This window comes from Meles meles, chromosome 17 (genome assembly GCF_922984935.1).
Source record: "Meles meles chromosome 17, mMelMel3.1 paternal haplotype, whole genome shotgun sequence".
Taxonomy (NCBI): Eukaryota; Metazoa; Chordata; class Mammalia; order Carnivora; family Mustelidae; genus Meles; species Meles meles.
In genome coordinates, this window is record NC_060082.1 from 5,314,124 (window position 1) to 5,336,868 (window position 22,745).

A 22,745-nucleotide genomic window follows, 5' to 3' on the forward strand; every position below is an offset into this window, starting at 1 on the left:
CATTATTACACTCTAGAAATACAGCATCCCCCAAAGCCCTGGGAGAGACCATGGGGTCTCTTCTGCTCCTTTAATAAGCTGACCAGCCCAAGATCTACACAACTCAGGTTGCCTGAAAGGCCGGGTCAATGGTCAGTGCCTCTGGTGTTCATCTGAACTGTTACAACCCCCATCGTTTCCAGCTCCCTCTGCTCAACAAACTCCTGCCTCTAGCGCTGCGTTGCCAGTACGTGCCTTGGAACCCCCAGGCTCCTTTTGCATATGTTTTCCTGGTTTTTACCCTTGACACCTTCTCCAAAATGTGGTCCGCCCACACTTGTCTCCAGGAGGAAGCGAGCTGGCCAGCCAAAGAGCCCCCAGGGGAGAGGGATCAGGAGGGTATGAGATGAACAAGGATAAGCTGTGGCTGTGCTCCCATGAGACTGAATGGCGTGGCATCTGGGGACTCTGGGATCATCTGCTCCAGTGTGAACAAGGCTGGAAGACACCGATAACTTGCAAGGAATCCAGACCCCTCTCCAGGAGGAATTAAACAGACACGGGTTTATTGATGGACTCAAGTGCCGTTTGCCTGCTATAGAGAGGAAAAGTACAGAATATGGAAGGGACACAAAAATTTAACACAGAAAAGAAATTTAGAATGCCTCTGAATGACTGCATGGTTTTATATTAAATTCCCATGTTAAATACAGAGTGGACAACTGAGGAACCAGGCTCCATGAGATAGCCACAGCTGGGGTCTCTGAGTAGGACCTCTTCCAGCTCACACGCATCCCCTAGCTGGGCTCAGCCAGAGTCTCGGCTCTTGTCCCCACAACCTCATGGAAGACAAGTGGCCTGAGACTCAGGGGAGCCCAGCAGAAGGTCTAGTTCCCAGCTGCTCAGCCAGCTGAACCCTTGCTCCAGCATACGCCATGGGGAGCCCTCATCAGGACTCAGAACTTAAAGAGAATATGGTTTCTACTTGTAAAGAATTTGTGAAGACGCTAAAAGAGATTTCTAATAATGTGTTTTTGTAAGCCATACATCATACCGTAGGCAAAGCTGGTCTCACTGTCCAGTTATCAGGACAGCATGGGCTCGGGGTGATCTTTCCACTCAGAGGTCAGCTTGCTCTGCACAGTCTACTCTCACTCCTGCCCTCTCTCCCTCATGATCAAGTGGCCAGAGGTAAGGGTTTAATATGTGGTGGGGGAGTTTTTTCCTCTGTATCGGAGTAAAGCCTAGGCCGGGCCCTCCTGGAGAAGCTGCCGGCAGCTCACCGCTAGTCCATCCTCACGGGGGGGCAGGGGGACTGTTTCTCTTTCTCGGAGTCACCCTATCTTTCCTCCCTCTTTGGAAGATGGGCCTGGGCAAGGGGAGAGTCTAGAAATATGGTCTTTCCCGATTAGAGAGGAGGAAAGATGAGTCACACATTAGTAACCCAGAGGAAGGGACCGTAATGCTAGTAATAATAGCAGCCTGCATCGGCATCGCACTTGATAAACTCGCTGTGTGGCTGACGACTTGCTTCGTGCAGTCTTCGATGAGCTACCCAACGGTCTATCCATTCTCATCCAGTCTGTAAGTTAGAGATATTATTTAACAGACTCGCTCTTACTAGAAATCATTTTCGAAACAAGACATAGGCTATAAACAAACTCCCATGTCCTCTCTAGACTGGGCACCATTCTGCAGACTCATGCGGTATCATCGTCCATTGCGCTTATTCCCAAAGCAACGCTGGGATGTTAAGGGAGGGAGAACAGCTACAGCAGCTAGGAATACACGCAGAAGTTCTCCAGCTCCCTGCGGCTCAGTCGGGCAGGGTTCTGGGCTTTGAGTTGTGTCTTTCCAACCTGCGGAAGAAAAGAAGAGCTTTAGACCCTCTCCCGCGAGGAGATCCTCATAGCAACCTTGAGAGGCATGAATGATTACCCCCATTTTACAGATTCAGAAAATGAAGCTTGGAGTCCTAGAACAAAGAACGTAAAGGAGGAGCTTGAAACCAGCTCTTCTGGCTCCAATTCTAGTGTTTTCTTAACAATGACCCAGCCCTACGTTGCATTGGCCCACACGGTGTCCTCTACAACCCTGGGCTGTCCAGCTGGCTTAGATGTGGGGCTAGAGCTGAAATGCTAGGTATTCCAGCAGGCACCCACCTACCTTCTCCCTTGTGACCACCGGCAGCATCTTTATTGGGCCACAGGTGGAAGCTCTGATGTACCATGAGGCTAGTGGGTGGGAATGCCCTCCATGCCTCAAATTCTTCTGGGTATAATGGGAAGTATAATTATATCTACCTCACGGCATTCTATGAGGATTAAGTGAGATAATTCACATGAAGCCACTAGCAGGCTACCAAACACAGAATACACCCTCAATAACCATTGAGTCCCTATTTTTCATTCCCTAGATGGCCCGATGGGATTCAATACAGCCACCAGGCTCAATGGCCACTTTACAGTGTCCATTCCAGAATCAGCTTAAGATTATCTATGTCCCAGAATGGTTCCCAATTACTTGCTAACTTTGGAAAATCATTTAGATTTATTTATCCTCCCTTCTCAGCACCCTTGTCCCAAACACCCGTGGAAAGGAGACATGTCCAATGTACAACCCCCAGCTGGGGAACTAGCTGGAGGACAGCCCTAATTTAAAATTCATGATCCCCAATAAGAGTCCAACCCTAACACATGCTCTGACCTTGAATTAGACCCTTGCTTTCCTTGGACCTCAGTTTCTTCATCTCTAAAATGAAAATGTGGGTAAGAAGATCCCTCGGGGGCACCTGGGTGACTCAGTCGGTAAGCATCTGTGGCTCAAGTCATGATCTCAGGGTCGGGCTCCCTGCTCAACAAGGAGTCTGCTTCTCCCTCTGCCTCTCTCCCCGATTGTGTGCCATCTCTCTCTCAAATAAATAAAATCTTTTTAAAAAGTAAAGAAGATCCCTGAAATCTCTACAACTCTGAGACTCTATGCATGGCTTTTTCACGAGTGTTCAATTTCAAGGCTTTTCTATGGGCCCTGAGCCCATTCAGAAGGAGCTCTAGAATCTTACCTCTTCATAGATGGTGTAACTGAAGGAAGAGCTCTGGTCCTTCTTCTTGGAGTCAGACTGGAAATTCAGAGGGTAAAGAGTGCTTAACTTCAAGTCAGGAAACGTCCCACTCCTCACTAATGTGAGAGGTCCCCAAAGAGACAAAGGGCCCCCCCTCAAAAAAAAATCCCTGAACCCACAGCCAGGGGTGAATAGAATTTTCTACCCCAAGAGTAAGTAATGGGGTTTATGGTTTCCAGAGAAGGCACAATACACACTTACGTATGACCTGACATTTCTGAACCCGAGTCAGAGGTGGGTATCCCGCACCCACATACCTCTCAGATCCACACTCACACACATTCCCAGCGCACACACATACACATACGCATATGTCCTCAGACCATGCATCTCATCAACACATCACACACACACACACACACACACTCACACACCCCTAGTGTAAGCACTCTGGCACACACACCCCTGACTGTGGTGAAACCCTAGAAACATTGGAATTCAGAAGCACTCGCAGTACTAGGGAGAGTCTCCTTAACAGCAGCAAGCACGTGACGGAGGTGCCTGTGACCATCCCCAGGGCCATGCCCTGCAGCATAGAACTGAAATGTAACTATCTCTCATGGTGGGATCTTGAGGGATTGAATGACATATTAGAAGGCGGGTGAATAGTCTGAAAATCTGTTTTAAACCTCTCCCCCATTTGACCCCGACCCGATCCCACAGTTCAGCATATTCCCAACTTCCAATACTACCATGTTAAGTTTATGTTGTCCTGCTGTGACTCCAGCCTTGGAAATACCATTCTTCCAACTCCCCTCCCACTCAAGGTGAAAAGATCACCATGCGCACCAGCTTCACCAAAGAGCTGTGAGCTTAGCTTGGAGCAGGATTTGAGGGGGCTGTGATGGGTTGCCTCAGCCCACCAACCAGCAGATGACTGGCTAGAACCTTATCAGGTTTCCTGAAAGTCAACATTGTGTCTCTCTAGGTCTGGGCTACTTCTCTGGCTCTGGGCTATATTCCCCGACCTCGGAAACCCTTCTAGTATCCCTCCATAGCCTCAGCTGGCCGACTAAAAATGGCGTGGTCTCTCTGGACAAAGTACCACCTTTCTGTCTGATTGTCCTTGTCCCATAGAAACTCCTAGAGACTCCTTTAATCCACTATTCTCTTAGTCTCATTTCTAGTTGGCTCATTAACATTTAAATCCAGCCATTTAACCCAATCTGCTCAGATACACACAAGGGAAGACAACTCACGGGCAGTGCACACATACTCGGCAAGCGCACCTGTGCGTGCAGATCCACACCTGCCCCCCAAGCACTGGAGGAGGAGACTCACCTTCCGGGAAGGCTGTACCAGCGCATACAACGTATTTGTTTCTTGTGATGTGGGAGCCGAGGACTAAGAAGAAGAGAAACAAAAGCATTTCAGAAGCATAGATCCAGCAGAATCCTAGGGAGGGAGGTCCTCTCTTCCACCCTTTCCCCCAACCCTGCCCAGACAGAATCTCTAAGCGCTAGTGAAAGGAACCCTGGACCCAGGAGGTCAGACAACCTGATGGCACTTCCTCTGTACAAGTGTTCTCCCCTAACCCTTACGATACACCTACACGAGAGGAATGATCATCATCGGCCCCATTCTACAGATGAGGCTCCAAAAAGGTAAATGGCCCAAGTCAGACAGTATATTCACAGTAGAAGCAGGATTTAAACCCCAGACTCACCGGAGGTCTTTCCTCAACACCTCAATGCCTCTCATTGGCAACATGCCTTCCTTCTCTGCACCTGAACCAGGTGTCCTCAGAGAAAGGTAGACATCCTCCTTCTAAGGAGACCCAGAGGAAGAGGCTCCTTCTCACTCAACATCTCAGTCTGAGATGAGCTCTCCCTTGCATTCACTGAGATTCCTCTTGTGGGAATCCAGTGTGGCTAAAGCCAGAAAACTAGCAGGTATCAGTCACTCTTACATCTCTCTTTAATGCCCTTGAACTTTGACCCACTGTCAGTGAATCACATGATCTTATGGGGAGCAAGAGGGGGCACCCCCCAACTTCGCCTTCCCTCTATCTCCACTTTCTCCTCTTCCTCCTTCTCTTGATCTTTCTCTGAAGCCTATCACCATCCCCCAAGGATTTTCTCTGCCTGGCAGCTTAGCCACCAAACCGAAGAGGTTACTGCTTCAGGACTTAATTATTTAAAAAATAAAAAATAAATGTCATATTTATTAGAAGTTTTTCATCACTGGCCACCAAGAGGCAGTGTTTCCCTTGAGAGAGATGCCCCAGCCTGGGTTATCGATAATGTCATTTTAGCTGTCAAAGTTAGAGGATGCTTCTCCAGTTTATGGTGAATTTCTATAACTCCAGAATGTTGGAGACAGGGAGAGGGCAGGTGGAATGGGAGTCTCAGAAGCCCTTTAGCTCAGCTCTGTGGCCTGGAACACACTAGTTAACCTGTGTCTGTCTCCTCATCTGCAAAATGGAGGTTATATTAGACCCAGTTCATGAGGCTGTTTTGTGAGATTCATTAAGAAAACAGACATAGTAAGTACATAATAAATGTTATTGTTGGGTGCCTGGGTGGCTTAGTCAGTTAAGCATCTGCCTTCAGTGCAGGTCATGATCCCAGGGTCCTGGGATAGAGCCCCATGGCAGGCTCCCTGCTCAGCAGGGAGAGCCTGCTTCTCTCTCTCCCTCTGCCTCTCTCCCCTGCTTGTGCTTTCTCTCTCTGTATCCCTATCAAATAAATGAGTTTTTAAAAATTGTTGTTGTTAAGGCATAATAAGATAAAAGAGGACAGACAACCCAGACACATTCTTCCCTGAAAACAAGAATAATAAGGAGCAGAAATTAAAACAAAACAATACAAAACAAAACAAACACACTATAAGATCCCCAAGTATTGGAAGTAGCGGAGAAGAGAAAACAGAAGCTGAGTCCCCTGACAAGCTTCCTCCCCCTACCGGCTTGTGGGCCACGCCTGCCACCAGGCATGGAAAGGAAATGAAGACCTACATCAGACTTTCAAGCTCTGTTCAGCTCTGCCAAGACACTCCAGAACCACAGAGATCTTTCCCAACATCTTAATGCAGCTGAGGCCACGCCGTCCTTTAGACCCTAGGAGCGCCAAGCTCTTACTCCGCCATTCAGGAGTGTGAGCTTCTGGAAGGCCTTAGGAAGCCCCATAGAGAGACCTGGAATGGATTCGAGAAACCGTAGTGGTACCTGGGACTGGATCATGGAGTAGATGGTGCTTCCTTCTCCAGGGGGATTCTGCCTCTGCGTCTGCACAAGAAAGAGTAAACGGGCACATGGTCGGATGGCCGTGTCTGTCCAGATTGGAATTGGGTGAGGAGAGACAGAGCAAACAAGAGGGGCGCCCGGAAGCTGGTGAAGGAGGTGGTCATCTGTCACCCCAGGATAGGGAGCAACAGTAGAGAGAGCGACTCACACTGGAGTAGTTACTGTCCCATGCAAGGAAGCTCCCAGGTGTGAAGGGATTGCACCGGGTGACCCTGTCCACGGGGGCTCCGATCACCGGCTTTACTTCGGAAACTTAGAAACTTGCCTTTGCTGACTTCTCAGCCAGATTTGCCGCGTAACCACGGATAATGGGCTGAGCCCTGAGCGGGGCTGTGATCTGAGCCTCACCTCAGGGCCTGAGGCTACCTCAGAGGCTTTCACTGTTTTAAAGCCCCTTCTCTAGATACAGCCTTGGTGCAGAGTTTGCCCTAGGCCTGAAGTCAGCCCCCCGGGCAGCTGCAGAGCTGAGTGAAGCCTTGGACCGAGGCCAAAGGCAAGGAGACGGTGCCTTTCCTCTTCCCCTCCTGCCCACAGGAGTCAGGGGTGGACGTGTTTTACCCCTGAGTGCCTATTGCCAGGTTGGGCTCGAACAGGGAGCAAGACGGGGCCAGCAAGAGGAAGGAGCTCAGAGGAGCAGGAAAAAACCTGCTGTCCTGGGAGCTCGGGACTCATGGGCATCTGGCAAGAAACGAGAGTGGAGTGTCTCCAGAAAGGTCAGAACAGGGCCCCAGAGTAAGAGCACATGAGCTTGAGTTTTAGGCCTTCAGACCGAACCCCGAAGCCCGTGGGGGGAAGCCAGCAGGGGATGAGGCCACAGAGGGAGGAGCTCCCGGGTCAGAGGCAGAGAGGCCTAAATCCCCAAAAGATTTCTTTTTTTTTTCTTCTTTTTTCTTCAATAATTTTTTTATTTTTTTATAAACAGATAATGTATTTTTATCCCCAGGGGTACAGGTCTGTGAATCGCCAGGTTTACACACTTCACAGCACTCACCAGAGCCCAAGAGATTTCTTATCCTCTGACTAGCTATTTTCCACTCTTCCCCTGAATTTACCTAAACGCTGATGACCTAGAAGATGACCTAAAGTCATCCTCATTTTGTGGGAGGAAAGGCAACTTGTCGCGAGCATCTGGGCTTCCAGCTGTAGGTAGACACATTTGCTCTCAGACATTCGTCCCAGTGGCCGGTAGTGAGGGGAGAGACAGAGTCTCCTTCGTGTCTCACCCCCAATATTCCATGAATGGGGAAAGGAAGCTGCCCCGATTCCTGATTCCCACGGGGCGCAGACCTGAGGGGAGAGGCTTGCCTGTTCCACAAGGCCTCACATAAGTGCTAAAGCCAGAGGTCCCACCACTCTGACACCAGGCACGGGGGTGGGAAGAGGGCCCATCCCATCCCTCCTACCCTCCCCGCTGGGCAGTTAGGCCCTGCCTTTCCCCTAGGCCTGTCACCACTTCCTGCCCTGCTTAAGGGCAGGGCAGAGGAGCTGCGCCCTACAGTGCCCTCCCCGACTCCACCCTGCAGGCCGGCAGAACTGGCCACTCCCTGCTGAGGCTGGCTTGGAGAAGTTCTTCATGGGTTCGCGGAGGAAACCACTTTGGCTCCTCAGTTTTGTGCTAACTTGGTTTCTCGCTCGCGCATCTCAGCCAGACTCAGGCCTCTCCCCAGAATGCGGTGGACGCAGACCACTGAGCTAGCTACAACACTGTTATGCACTGGCTGGTCAGGCTGGCTTCCATCACACCCAGGGCAACAATAGCGGGACCCACAAAAGTAAACGTGGAACAGGCATGGGCATGAGAATTTGTGGCCAGACACAAAACACAAGGAAGCTGGATTCTTCTTGGGCCTTAGTGCAGCCGGGGAGACTAAACAGAAACAAGGACACCCGGCGGCCATCCCCCTGGGAGGCAAGAGCAGCATTCTGCCCTCTTCTGTGGATTTGTTGGGTTCCATCTTCTCAGCAGGTTCTCCCTTGTTTTCTGTTTGTCCTCCACAGCCAGAGCCAGGAGGATGATGGGAAGACAGAAGGGAGGGCTGAGGACCCCTTTGAGGAGACACTTGTTGGTACCCTTTGTCTCCCTTCTCCTAATGACCATCCTCCCAGAAGCATCTTCCAGGCTAATGGAGAGAGACCCCCCAGCCCCTCGTGTACCGTACTTGATTACACCTGTTTTGCAAGTTGTTGACGTCTTCATAAACTGTCAGAGGTTCTCCTGGGCTGATGTCTGTGGGGGAAAAAGCAGCAAAGACAGAGCTTCAGAGACCTCCCGAGGGCATCCTGTCCAGGCTTCTGCTTCTCACAGTCCCACCTCCATCCCAGATGGCCAAGACCTTGAGAAAGATTCTAGAAAGGAGGCAGATGAGTGCTCTCCCCAGGATGCCCGCAGGAGCCGCCCTCAGGCAACGGAGCAGTCCATCGGGCTGGGCAGCTCCCAACAAACCAGCCCCCTGCAAGTAAATCTGCACATTGGCCTGCAAACATCCCCGAGGTCCCTCAGAAGGTATGGCCTGGGAGAAAGGGCCCAGCAGCTTTCCCTCCCCCAAAACTGCACACACAGGTCCCAACGCTCCAGAGGAAAAGCAGGTGCTGCGCTCCCAGGCGCGTGCCACTGGGGACGTCAGGTCAGGCAAAAGCACCTCCTGGGACCCTCACTTACGGCACTGCTTCCTCTTCCTCCTCCACACACAGAAGCAGGTGAGGGTGACCAGGAGCAGGATGATTAGAGAAATCACGATGAACACCAAGTAGTCCACAGAGGTGTGTTCTAGGACATGGAAAGCACGAGGCCTGAGCTTTCAGGCTCTCTCTCCCCCTTCCCACCTGTTGGCCAGAGGACTCGTTTCAGACCTGCACTCCCCCCTCACACCCCATTGATTGCACCATCGACCCTGTCTCCCCGCAGTTGGGTGACTTCCCCTGACTGATGCCAAGGGCATAGATACCCATGTCTGACAGGCCTGGCTCTGTGCCCTTGAGCAACTTCCTCAACCTCTCTGAGCCTCCATCTTCTCACTTAGAAAAGGAGATGATGTTATCTGCATAAGGGGATGGATTGTATGATCTAATATATGTAAAGCATCGGGCACAGCAAATGGGACATATATCCATTCTTTTGCTAACTCAACAAAACACATTGCAGCCCACTCTGGGCCCGGCAGCCCTCCCTTCCCCTTCCTGCCACTCCTCTTCCTCGTTTGAACTTCCACATTCCACATCTGTGTCAGAGGTGTAGCCTGACACGGGAGCCCATCGACAAGGGAAAAAGGGGACGGAGTTCCGCGTTCCAGGTGCAGCTGGAGAGGCTCTTTACAAGCATAACCTCACCTACTCTTACCAGCAGTCCTGGGAAATACGTCTTATCATCCCCACATCACCCAAGAGAAAAACTGAAGCTCAGAGAGGGTAAGGAATCTTCCTGAGATCACAGAGCTAGTGAGTAATGAAACCCTAGCTGACATGACCCAAAAGCCAGGGTCCTTGTCACTCCAAATCGCTTCAGCTTGTTGGTTGCTTTTTTGCCTAGGAATGCCTAGTTTTATTGCCCTTACTGGGCTGTAAGTTCCTTAAGGACAGGGACAGCAAGTAGCTTTTTCCCTGTAATGCCTTTGCTGATGACACATTAATTCTTTATTTATCTGATAAAAATTGGTGCAAACTTAACCCAAGATAAGTCTTAGGATGACCATAGGCAATAAACCAAGAACTCTCCCAGGAACCCTGTGATCAAACTGACTTTCCCATGACCCAGGGCACTGTCGTACCCCATAGTCACCTCCTGGGGAACTACATGGCTCAGGGAAGTTACCCTTCCCTGGGAGGAGGAAACAGGTCTCCATCAGTCTGTCAGAGGAAGGAAATGATGACCAGCAGCCGGGGCAGGGCCGTGACCCACCAAACAACTAAGCTTTCCTTACATAAAGGAAAACTCACATCTCCTAGGATTCTTGATGGAGATAACAATCTTCTCAGACTCAGCTACACCTGGCTTATGGGAACTCTGTGCCCAGAGACCAGGACCACCCCAGGGAGGGGCTGCAAGGCACTTGAAGAGGCAACCAAGGGGTCTTATACGCAAGCATCTCTGGCATGAGTCTGATTATGGGGTCCAACATTTTCAGCCCCTGTTAGTGCAAAGTGCTCCACTCACGCTTGTTGTCACAGCTCTGGGAGAAGGTGTGGTTTACCCAGCTGACCGGGTTGCTGACGTTGCAGGTGTAGTTTTCCAAGGTGTTGACATCAATCTGTTCCTCCAATTTGCTGAGATTGTTTGGGGTCTCGATCAGCTCCTTTCCTCTATACCAAACGTAGCTCACATTGCCACCTCCGGAGACTGAGCAGGACAGCGACACTTGGCATTTCCCTCCACCCAGGACCTTCATCTCCCTCACTGCTTCAAGGGTCCCTACGGGATCTGGAAGCAGAGATTCTGATCAGAAAGGCACTAGAAATAAAAAAAAAACCTGCAGGGGATCAGAGGGGCAGGCTGAGCAGTCCTAGGGACTCACCAAATACAGAAACCTGGAACCAGTGATGCTTAACTTCCCCACGGTCATCAGTCACCTCCAGGAGGTACAGGCCACTGTCCCTCGGCTGAGCTGCTTTGATGAGAAGAGTTAAATTCTTTTCCCTAAAATCGAAGATCTCTTTTGAACCATTAGTCCACTTTTCAATCTCCTTCTTCCAAGTCAGTATCACGGAAGGTTCTGAAGTTGGGTTCCTCTGTATCTTCCATTTAGCAGAGTATATGTGCTTTGTCTGTGTTGTGGGGGGTTGTAGGGAGAGTTGCATTCCCGAGAGTCCAACCACAGGTTCAGCAGAATCTAGGGATTCCAGAAAAGAGAACCCAGGCTGGAGGCGGCAGGAAGGGCGCCACCCCTGAGCATCGCAGGCAGTTGGATGCGACTTCCCTTGAGCCAAGAGGAAGGGGGCATGTGTGCGGAGACCAGAGACTGAGAGAACCTGGAAGTGTACTCCCTTTCCTGCCTCCCCGCGCCCCGGGCTCCATGCCCCTTCTCTGAAGGAGCCCACCAACCAGCAATAATAGCTAAAAGCCCCTGACTTCTTTCTGTGGGGCAGCAGGTTTTAAACACTTCACGTAAAATGTATAAAATGCTTTATATAAAGTTTTAAAACACCTTTATGTAAAGTTATATAAAAACATTTTAACCATGTTTAACTATGTGGTTTTCTTGGTTTTGTTCTTTTTTTTTTTAATTTTATTTATTTATTCGACAGACAGAGATCACAAGTAGGCAGAGAGGCAGGGAAGCAGGCTCCCCACTGAGCAGAGAGCTCGATGCGATGCGGGGCTTGATCCCAGGACCCTGGGATCGTGACCTGAGTGGAAAGCAGAGGCTTTAACCCACTGAGCCACCCAGGCGCCCCTTGTTCTTGTTTTTAAATTTTATTTATTTACTTCACAGAGAAAGACACAGTGAGAGAGCGAACACAAGCAGGAGGGGCGGGAGAGGGAGAAGCAGGCTTCCTGATGAGCAGGGGGGCTGATGCAGGACTCAATCCCAGGACGCTGGGATCATGACCTGAGCCGAAAGACAGACGCTTAACGACTGAGGCGCCCCTTAACTATCTGTTTTAACAATGACCTTGTAAGAATTTTATCCCTATTTTACAGGTGGGAAAAAAACCGAGTAGAAATTACTGAAAAGTAATTAGCCCAAGATACACAGGAAGAAAGATGAGCTTGAAATCCAGTCAATTTAGAGGTTGTAGGGGAGGCATTTTTAATGATAATGTTATAAACACTGTATCTGACATAACTCCCTCCCCACAGAGCTGAGGCAACCACCGGTGACTGCTGGAAATTCTGAACAGCCAAACCCAGTAAGATGAACCCTCCAAACTGAATTCATAGTTCCCTCCCCGTCCTCCTATAGAGCTAGATTCATAATCCTCTCTTGTAACACTTAACACACCAAACTGGGGTCATTTCTCATTAAGGTTTGCCAATTTTGTAGTCACTAGGAAGTCTTCACAGCAATTGCTCCCTTAAGAATAATTAGAGAAAAATAAAACTACACGGCCTTCATATATGCCCGCAGTTGTCCTCTCTAGAGATCAAGATGTGTACTAATTAAAATGAGGCTGTGACATAGAGCTGCTAGTTTTTGCTTCCCTGAGGAAAGACCAGTGCAGTCAGGAAGGAAAAATGGAAGTTCCAGTGGCCATTTTTGGCAGGGAAGCTGTGTGGTCACATAGTAAATGTGGGAAATAAAATGTCCGCCAGGGAGGGTCAGAAAGTATTTGGAGGAGAGAATAGGATACAGGGATTGTTATATGAACAGATCTGTTAAAATGGAGGACATTGGGAGGAGAGCAATGGAGAGGGGGGGTTTTAGATATCCATTTGCGTTATAAACATGTTCACTCCCAACCACATCTTCACCCTGGCAATTCCTCAGGAGTCAAAGTAAATAATTAAAGAAACTTGAAAAAAGAAAGAAAGAAAGAAGTTACTCGGTTGACAGATTGTATTTCTTTGCTCTTGACACTCCTAAGAATAAAATACATAGGGTTCCGGCTGGCTCAGTCAAGAGAGCACCAGACTCTCAATCTCGGGGTTGTAAATTTGAGCCCCATGTTGGGTGTAGATTACGTAGGGAAAAAAATCTTTTAAAAAACAAAACAAAGAGGGATGCCTGGGTGGCTCAGTGAATTAAGCCTCTGCCTTCCTCTCCGGTCATGATCTCAGGATCCTGGGATTGAGCTCCACATCGGGCTCTCTGCTCGGCAGGGAGCCTGCTTCCCTCTCTCTCTCTGCCTGCCTCTCTGCCTACTTGTGATGTCTGTCTGTCAAATAAATAAACAAAATCTTTAAACACACACACACACATAGGGTTCCCATTCATATTTCCATGATTGAACTGGCTCTGTCCATTGCCAAACCAGAAACCGACTGTGCATTTGTCTCCTATGGTCCTACAAATGCAAGAGGCACAATGACTCATTGCACAGAGAGCCTGAGATCAATCCCCACTGGTTACAATCCAGAGTGTGACCAGGGCCCTGAAGAGTTGGGGTCTCTTTGTGTATCAGACATGGTTCCTGACTCCAAAGAATTTGTGATCTGAAAGCAGAACATACTTTTATTCCACAGCATAACTGTTTTATTCTTACCAGTTGAGATAATCATCTAAAGAAATCTAATTCTGATCATGAAGACCACATAAAGACATGCTAACCAACCCTCCCACTGAGAATAACTAGGGGGAAAATGGGCAAAGTATACAAGCATATTGCTAATGGCATTGGGGAGCTAAGAAAGCAGTGAAATAGAACAGAGCCAAGATCTGGAAGGAGGAAACTCAGAGAGGTGAGACTAGCAGTTTTGACTCCCGTTCCCAGAAGGCTTGCAATAGACTCAAGGAACTAAAAGAACACAGAGTTCATGGATCTCATGTTAAGAAGAAGTGGGTATACTGGGTCACCTGGGTGGCTTAGTTGGTGAAGCTTCCAACTCTTGATTTTGGCTCAGGTCACGATCTGAGGGTTCTGAGATGGAGCCCTGCATCCGGCTCTGGGCTCAGCATGAAGTCTACTTGAGGATTCTCTCTCTCCCTCTCCCTCTGCCCCTTCCCCTCCAACCCTCTCTCTCTCCCTTTCTCTAAAGTAAATAAAATCTTTAGGGACAACTGGGTGGCTCAACTGATTAAACATCTGCCTTGTGCTCAGGTCATGATCCCAGGGTCCCCAAGGCAGGCTACCTGGAGAGTCTGCTTCTCCCTCTCCCTCTGTCCTTCCTTCTGCTTGTGCTCTCTCTCTGTCAAATAAATAAATAAAATCTTAAAAAAATAAAAATATAAATTATTCCTGGAGGAAAATAAGATCAACATGAGCATTAAATTATTTCTAAAATTTGCAAATTTGCATGCAAATGTCCAAAATGAAATAAAAACAAACAAGAATAAGGAGAGGAAACACGTCCAAAACCTAAAAGAAAAAATAACCAATAGAATTAGGCTCAAGGAGCATTTAGATAACTCTGTAATTATGTTTAATGTTTCAAGGAATTAAAATTTAAAGTTTGAGAATTCCAGCAGAAAATCAGTGTGATAGAATGCAAAAATGGCCATGCCCCTTGCAAAGTGACTTTGTAGCTCCAGCCATCATGAAAGGGATAAGGCTCACTTTCCTATCTCCAGTAACTGGGCTGGCCTTTTGAATACAATGCAGCAAAAATGACATTGTGCCAGGGTCACCTGGGTGGCTCAGTCAGTTAAACATCTGACTTCAGCTCAGGACATGATCTCAGGGTCCTGGAATTGAGCCTAGCATTGGGTTTCATGCTCAGCCCAGAGTCTGCTGCTCCCTCTCCCTCTCCCACTACCCCCCCCACCCGTGCTCGCTCTCTCTCTCTCTCTCTCTCTGTCTTCCTCTCTCTCAAATAAATAAATAAATAAAATCTTTTTAAAAAAGAAACAGAGAGAGAGACAGACCAACAGAAAGGACACAGAGAAAAAGGAGATAGAATATAATTATACAGGATGCCTGGATGCCTCATTTGGTTATGCATCTGCCTTCAGCTCAGGTCATGATCTTAGGGTCCTAGGACTAAGCCCCAAGTCAGGCTCCCTGCTCAGAAGCAGGCTCGGAAGAGCCTGCTTCTCCCTCTCCCTAGGCCTGCTGTTCCCCCTGCTTGTGTGCTCTCTCTCTCTGTCTGTATTAAATAAATAATAATAATAATAATAAATAATAAATAATATTAAATAAATATTAAATAAATAATAATAAATAATAATAATAAATAAAATCTTAAAAAAGAAAGAAAGGAAGGAAGGAAGGAAGGAAAGAAGGAAGGAAGAATTGTACAACAGAGGATCAAAAAGCCATTTTTTTTTTATTTCATAAAAAAATAAAAGTATGGGGGGCGCCTGGGTGGCTCAGTGGATTAAGCCGCTGCCTTCGGCTCAGGTCATGATCTCAGGGTCCTGGGATCAAGCCCCGCATCGGGCTCTCTGCTCTGCAGGGAGACTGCTTCCTCCTCTCTCTCTGCCTGCCTCTCTGCCTACTTGTGATCTCTCTCTCTGTCAAATAAATAAATAAAATCTTTAAAAAAAAAGATTTAAAAAATAAAAGTATGGTAAATGCATAGGTAGATTGATCAAAAGAAGTGTGAGAAGATACAAATAAGCCATATCAGGATTTTTTAAAGATATCACCACAGATCCTACAGATATTAAGATCTTAAGAGTTATAAACTGCTTTCCATTAGTATATTTTAAAATTGAGATTAAATAGAAAATTTCTATGAAGTAAATTGAATCTATACGGAAAAACCTTCTCACAAAGTAAACTCCAGACCTAGTTAGCATCACTGGTTAACTCTACAAAATATTTAAAAAGATTTAACTCCAATCTTACCCAAATGCTTTCAGAGATAGAAGTAGATAATACTTCCAAACTTGTTTTATGAGGTTAACATATTTATTAGTTTGACACCAAAATCTGCAAGGATATCACAAGAGAAGAAAATCAAAGACTCTTTCACTCAGAAACATGGGTGCAAAAATCCTAAGCAAAAGACTAGCAAACAAAATAGCAAAACACATAAACAAGAAAGTGTGGCCTATTTACAAGGGAGAAAAAGAAAGTAACCACGAAGAATCATAGACATTGGACTTAATAGAAAAAAGCAATTTTTTTAAAGTAGGCTCCATGCCCAGCATGGAGCCAATATGAGGCTTGAACTCATGATCCTGAGATCAAGACCTGAACTGATAACAAGGTCTGAGCCACCGTGGCACCCCTAGCCAAAAACTATATCAACTGTCTGAAATATGCTCAAAGAGCCAAAAGAAACTACAGACAAAGAATTAAAGGAATCCAGATGACTGATGTTTCAACAAAGAAAATATCAATAAATAGAAATTATAAGAGGGAATCAAATAGAAATTCTGGAGCTGAAAAGTATAATAACTGAAATGAAAGTTTCACTGGAGAGCTTCAACAGCACAACTAGGTCAACTGAAATTATTCAAGTTGAGGAACAGAAAGAGAAAAGAATGAAGAAAAATAAATAGAGCCTAAGAGACGTGAGGGATGCCCCAAATATACCAACATGTACATAATGGGAGTCCCAAAAAGAGAGTAAAGAGACAAAGGGGCAGAAAGAATACCTGAAGAAATAATGGCCCAAAACTTCCCAAATTCAATAAAAGACATGAATATACACATCCAAGAATGTGTATATGAACTCAATGAACTCCAGCTAAGTTAAACACAAGAGATTCATACCAAGATACATTCTAAAATGTCAAAAGCCAAAGACAGAGAATCTTGAAAACAACAAGAGAGAAGCTATTTGTCATGTACAAGGTACACCCAGTAAGATTAATGACCAGGTTCTCTTCGGAAACCATGAGGGTAGAAAGCAGTGAGATGACACCTGTAAAGTGCTGAAAGCTTGTTAAGACTATCAACTAAGAATTCGATCTCCAACAAAATTATCTTGCAAAAAAATGAAGGACCAATGACAGCATTCCCAGACAAAGAAACGCTGGGAGTTGTTCCTAACAGATCTTCAGGCATGCCTAAAGAGAAAAGACACCAGGCAGTTACTCAAAGCCACGTGAAGACATAGAGAACAGTGCTAAAGGGAATTACATAGGTAACTATCACAGCCAGTATTATTGCATTTTTGGTTTGTGACTATTTTTTACGATGCGAAAAAAAAAACTAGTGCTTAAAACAACAATTATAAATCTATGTTAATGAAGGGTCAGGGGTGGGAGGTTGGGGGAACAGGTGGTGGGTAATGGGGAGGGCACGTTTTGCATGGAGCACTGGGTGTTGTGCAAAAAGAATGAATACTGTTACGCTGAAAAAATAAATAAAATGGAAAAAAAAATAAAAATAAATCTATGTTAATAGGCACACAGTGCATAAAGATGTCATTTGTGACAACATAATGTGGGGAAGAGTTGGTAGTCATCCAAACTAGCCTGACTCCCTATTCTCCAGAGAGGAGACAGGAGCTGGGGACAGAGGTAATAATCAATCATGCCTATATGAGGAAGCCTCCATAAAATCCCAATACCACAGGTTTGGGGAATTTCTAAGTAGGTAAACACATCCCACTGGGAGGATGACACACCCCAACTCCATGGGGACAGAAGCTCCTACACTTGGGACCCCCCCCAACCTTGCCCTATGTATCTCTTCATCTGTACCCTTTATAGTATCCCTTAAAAAGTTGGTAAACATGGGTGTTTCCCCGAGTTCTGTGAGCTGCTCCAGCGTAATCATCAAACCATTCTATCTTGGTTGTAGGTCGTTCGATCTATAACCCGTTGGTCAGAAGCACAACCAGGGCTTGACAAGCAGACTGGCATCTGAAGCAGGAAGGCACAGTTTAGTGGGACTGAGCCCTGAGCTTGTGGGGTCTGATGCTATCTCTGGGCAAACAGTGTCAGAATTGAGTTGAATTATAGGTCACCTAGCTAGTGGTACAGAGAACTGCTTATGAAAACCCACACACAGTTGGTGGTGGAAGTGTTAGAAGTGAAGTAATGAAGTGTGAGTAGTAAAGGAGTCACAGAGGAAAGGAAGACAGAGAACAAAAGACAAGAAGACAAAACTGGGTGGCCTTGCAATATAGTTTTTAAAATGCAAAGGAAGGGACACCTGGGTGGCTCAGTCATTAAGCGTCTGCCTTTGCTTCAGGTCATGATCTCAGGGTCCTCAGATAGAGCCCCACATCAGGCTCCCTGCGCAGCAGGAAGCCTGCTTCTCCCTCTCCCACTCCCGCTGTTTATGTTCCCTCTCTCACTGTGTGTGTCTTTCTCAAATAAATAAATAAAATCTTTAAAAAATAAAATAAAATGCAGAGGAAATGAACTAGGAGTGGAAAGCCAGCAGAAAAAGAGAGGTTTAAAGAAAGGTCAGAGATGTCATCAGGGAGAAGCAGGTCCTGGCTGGCCTCATGGATGAAGTGGTGATGTCCAGAGCACACAGGAAAGGACAAGCCAAGCAAGAGGTGGATGGGTTTCCTTATGGGAGTAAACAAGGTGGTTGACATTGGGGAACTCCTCACTAGTGTCTCTGAATTGAGGAATGGTTGGCAGATGGTTGGAATCCCTCACTGACATGTGCTTTCTTGCAGAAGGAGAGTGTAGATTGATGGAGCCAGTGACTATAGAACTGGCCCTCAACAAGATGGCAAAGGTCTGGAATCCTCTCTCTGGGGAATGGGAGCAGCTGAGGGCCAGAAATAAGGATTCCCAGAACACCCAGGGCCTGGCTGAGACTGGAGGCTCTGAATCAGGAGTTGGTCTGTGGTGTGGAACTTTTCTTCTGCAGCCCTCACCAGCCTGATGTAGGGAGGAGGCGGACGGTCAGAGTGGGGCAGGGCTGGAAGGGGATAGGGGCAGGATGTTGTGGGGAAGGAATGATGGAAAAGCGATGGAATGATGGAAAAGTTGCTGGGGAGTGCAACTTGTTCACTGTCCTGGAGGGCTTAGATGCCAAAAGCGGAGTCAAAAAACACCAGTATGAAAACATAACTTCTGATACTCTATGTGGAAAGCCAAAAAGACTCTAATAAAAAACTGCTAGAACTCATACAGAAATTCAGCAAAGTGGTAGAATATAAAAATCAATGCACAGAAATCAGTTGCATTTCTATACACCAACAATGAGACAGAAGAGAAAGAAATTAAGGAGTTGATTACATTTACAAAAGCACCCAAAACCATAAGATACCTAGGAATAAACCTAACCAAAGAGGCAAAGGATCCATACTCAGAAAATTATAGAGCACTCATGAAAGAAATTGAGGAAGACACAAAGAAATGGAAAAATGTTCCATGCTCATGGACTGAAAGAACAAATGTTGTTAAAATGTCTACACTACCTAGAGCAATCTACACATTTGATGTAATCCCTATCAAAATACCATCAACTTTCTTCACAGAGCTGGAACAAATAATCCTAAAATTTGTATGGAACCAGGAAAGACCCTGAATAGCTAAAGGAATGTTGAAAAAGAAAACCAAAGCTGGTGGTATCCCAATTCTGGACTTCAAGCTCTATTACAAAGCTGTGATCATCAGGACAGTATGGTACTGACACAAAGACAGACACACAGATCAATGGAACAGAATAGAGAACCCAGAAATGGACCCTCAGCTCTATGGTCAACTAATCTTTGACAAAGCAGGAAAGAATATCCATTAGAAAAAAGACAGTCTCTTCAACAAATGGTGTTGGGAAAATTGGACAGCCACATGCAGAAGAATGAAACTGGACCATTTCCTTATACCACACACAAAAATAGATTCAAAAATGGATGAAAGACCTCAATGTGAGACAGAAGTCCATCAAAATCCTTGAGGAGAACACAGGTAGCAACCTCTGTGACCTCAGCCACAACAAATTCTTAGAAAAACCTCCAAAGGCAAGGGAAACAAAGACAAAAATGAACTATTGGGACTTCTTAAAATAAAAGGCTTTTGCTCACCAAGGGAAACAGTCAACAAAACCAAAAGACAACTGACAGAATGGGAGAAGATATTTGCAAATGACATCAGATGAAGAGCTAGTATCCAGGGGCGCCTGGGTGGCTCAGTGGGTTAAGCCTCTGCCTTCAGCTCAGGTCATGATCTCAGGGTCCTGGGATTGAGCCCTGCATCAGGCTCTCTGCTCAGCGGGGAGCCTGCTTCTCTCTCCGCCTCTGCCTGCCTCTCTGCCTACTTGTGATCTCTGTCTGTCAAATAAATAAACTCTTTAAAAAAAACAAAGAGCTAGTATCCAAAATCTATAAAGAACTTCTCAAACTCAACACCCAAAGAACAAATAATCCAATCAAGAAATGGGCAGAAAACATGAACATATACTTCTGCAAAGAAGACATCCAGATGGCCAACAGACACATAAAAAAGTGCTCAACATCAGGGGCGCCTGGATGGCTCAGTGGGTTAAAGCCTCTGCCTTCAGCTCAGGTCATGATCTCAGGGTTCTGGGATCGAGCCCCGCATCGGGCTCTCTGCTCCGCAGGGAACCTGCTTCCTCCTCTCTCTCTGCCTGCCTCTCTGCCTGCTTGTGATTTCTCTCTGTCAAATAAATAAAATAAAATAAAAATTAAAAAATTTTAAAAAGTGCTCAACATCATTTGGCATCAGGGAAATACAAATCAAAACCATAATGAGATACCACCTCACACGGGTCAGAATGGTTAAAATTAACAAGTCAGAAAACAACAGATGTTGGTAAGGATGTGGAGAAAGGGGAACCCTCCTACACTGTTGGTGGGAATGCAAGCTGGTGCAGCCACTCAAACAGTATGGAGGTTCCTCAAAAAGTTGAAAATAGAGCTACCCGGGCGCCTGGGTGGCTCAGTTGGTTGGGCAACTGCCTTCGGCTCAGGTCATGATCCCAGAGTCCCAGGATCGAGTCCCGCATTGGGCTCCCAGATCTACGGGGAGTCTGCTTCTCCCCTCTCATGCTCTCTTTCACTGTCTCTCTCTCACATAAATAAATAAAAATCCTTAAAAAAAGAAAGAAAGAAAGAAAATAGAGTTACCCTATGACCCAGCAATCACACTACTGGGTCTTTACCCCATATAGCAGCAACGTCCACAATAGTCAAACTATGGAAAGAGCCCCGATGTCCATAGACAGGTGAATGGATAAAAAAGATGTGAGATATGTGTGTGTGTGTGTATAGTGAAATGTTATGCAGCCACCAAAAAGAATGAAATCTTGTCATTTGCGATGATGTGGATGGAACAAGAGTGTATTACGCTACGTGAAAGAAGTCACTCAAAGACAATTATCACATGATCTCAGTGCTCTGTGGAATTTAAGAAACAAGGCAGAGGATCATAGGGGAGAGAGGAAAAAATGAAACAAGATGGAACCAGAGAGGGAGACAAACCATAAGAGACTCTAATCATAGGAAACAAACTGAGGGTTGGTGGAGGGTGGGGGTGGGGGGAGGATGGGGTAACTGGGGGATGGACATTGTGGGGGGAGGAGTATGGGTTGTAACAAGCATTGGGTATTATACAAGACTGATGGATCACAGACCTATACCCCTGAAACAAATAATTTTTAAAAAAGAAAACACAAGTTCCTCACAAGTTAGCCCATGCTGAGTCGGAGACTCTGACAAAGAGGACTGGCTTGTTCAGAGGGGAGAGGCCACAGCAGATTCCGGTGGTCAGGGGAGGCCCTGGGGCTGCCACCACGGCTGCTGTTACTGTTCAGCAGCTTTGGGGCCCCTCTTCCGGTGGTTGAGAACAAATGGAGTAAGACAGCAGCTCTGCAGAGGGAGAGCAGAGGTCAGGTGATTGGCTCCATGGCCTCCTCAGGAAGCAATGGCCAGCAGGGAGGGTGACCAAGGAGACAATCTGGCCAGCAGCCTCCAAGGCCATGCATTGTCCACTGTCAGCTCAGCCAACTCTGACCTGGACTGCTGGTGGAGGAGGGATGAGGGCCCAGTGCCGGGAGGGGGTGGTGGAAAGTCTCAGAGCAGCATACTTCACCGGCCAACAAAAGGATGTTGAGGTTTTTCTCAGCTCGGGTTGTGCCACCAGGCTTGGGGTGAAGGCAAAAGAGGGGCCACCTGCTGAGGACTAAGTGAATAGAGCCCAGTGAGATCCCAGAAGTGCCGGGGCAGGGACAGCCCTTTATGGCAAAAACATAAAGTAGAACCATAAAGTATCTACCATAAAGTAGATAAAGCACCTTCGAGGGCCCACATCCCACTTTATCTCTCCTCTTTCTTCACTTAACCCCACACTTGGGGGCTTCACTAGTCGTATTGACTCCTTTCCTCAGACAATGCAACCCCCTGACCTCTATCGACCTTACTCAACCCATGCCCCCTCAACTCCTTGTATCAGTTAACTAAATCAGCTCATTTATGCAATCTTTTTCCAAACTAACAGGTGCATTTGCTTTTCATTTCCTGTCCAAACCCTGTGTTTTCCCTACTTCCATTCAGCTGTTCCCTCTACTCACATTATCTTTCCTCCTTCTCCCTACTTCCTGAGCAATTCTGCATGCATCAAGGCCACGGGCCACACCACTCCCCGCCAGAAGGAATCTCCATTTTCTCAGGTCCCTTTGTGCCCTAACTGGGTCTCGTCTGTCGGTGACACTTCCCTTATAATCATTGCTGCACAGGCTCGTTTTCCTCTGTCTGAAAGATTCTTTTTTTTTTTTTAATTTATTTGGAGAGACAGAGCACAAGCAAGAAGAGCAGCAGGGATCCCATGTGGGGCTCAATCCCAGGATCCTGGGACCATGACCTGAGCCAATGGGCAGACACCTCACTGACTAAGCCACCCACGTGCCCCTGTCTGAAAGATTCTTAAGGATACAATCAACATGTTTCATCTTTGTTTCCTCAACAGAATCTTGTATAGTTCTTGGAACATA

General features: G+C 46.8%; 1 protein-coding gene across 2 annotated transcripts in view; it reads right to left on the reverse strand.

Moving 5' to 3' along the window:
* Positions 1 to 517: 517 nt before the first annotated feature.
* The window catches only part of CD244 (CD244 molecule), a 28,666-nt gene continuing 6,438 nt past the window's right edge, over positions 518 to 22,745 (reverse strand). For both annotated transcript variants that reach the window (XM_045982577.1, XM_045982576.1), the window contains exons 2-9: positions 10,853 to 11,167; positions 10,495 to 10,758; positions 9,004 to 9,111; positions 8,504 to 8,571; positions 6,267 to 6,326; positions 4,382 to 4,444; positions 3,041 to 3,097; positions 518 to 1,838 (exon numbers count right to left, since the gene is read on the reverse strand). In XM_045982577.1, coding sequence (XP_045838533.1) covers positions 1,758 to 1,838; positions 3,041 to 3,097; positions 4,382 to 4,444; positions 6,267 to 6,326; positions 8,504 to 8,571; positions 9,004 to 9,111; positions 10,495 to 10,758; positions 10,853 to 11,167 — 1,016 coding nt within the window. In that variant the 3' untranslated portion in view covers positions 518 to 1,757. The remainder of the gene's footprint in view (positions 1,839 to 3,040; positions 3,098 to 4,381; positions 4,445 to 6,266; positions 6,327 to 8,503; positions 8,572 to 9,003; positions 9,112 to 10,494; positions 10,759 to 10,852; positions 11,168 to 22,745) is intronic.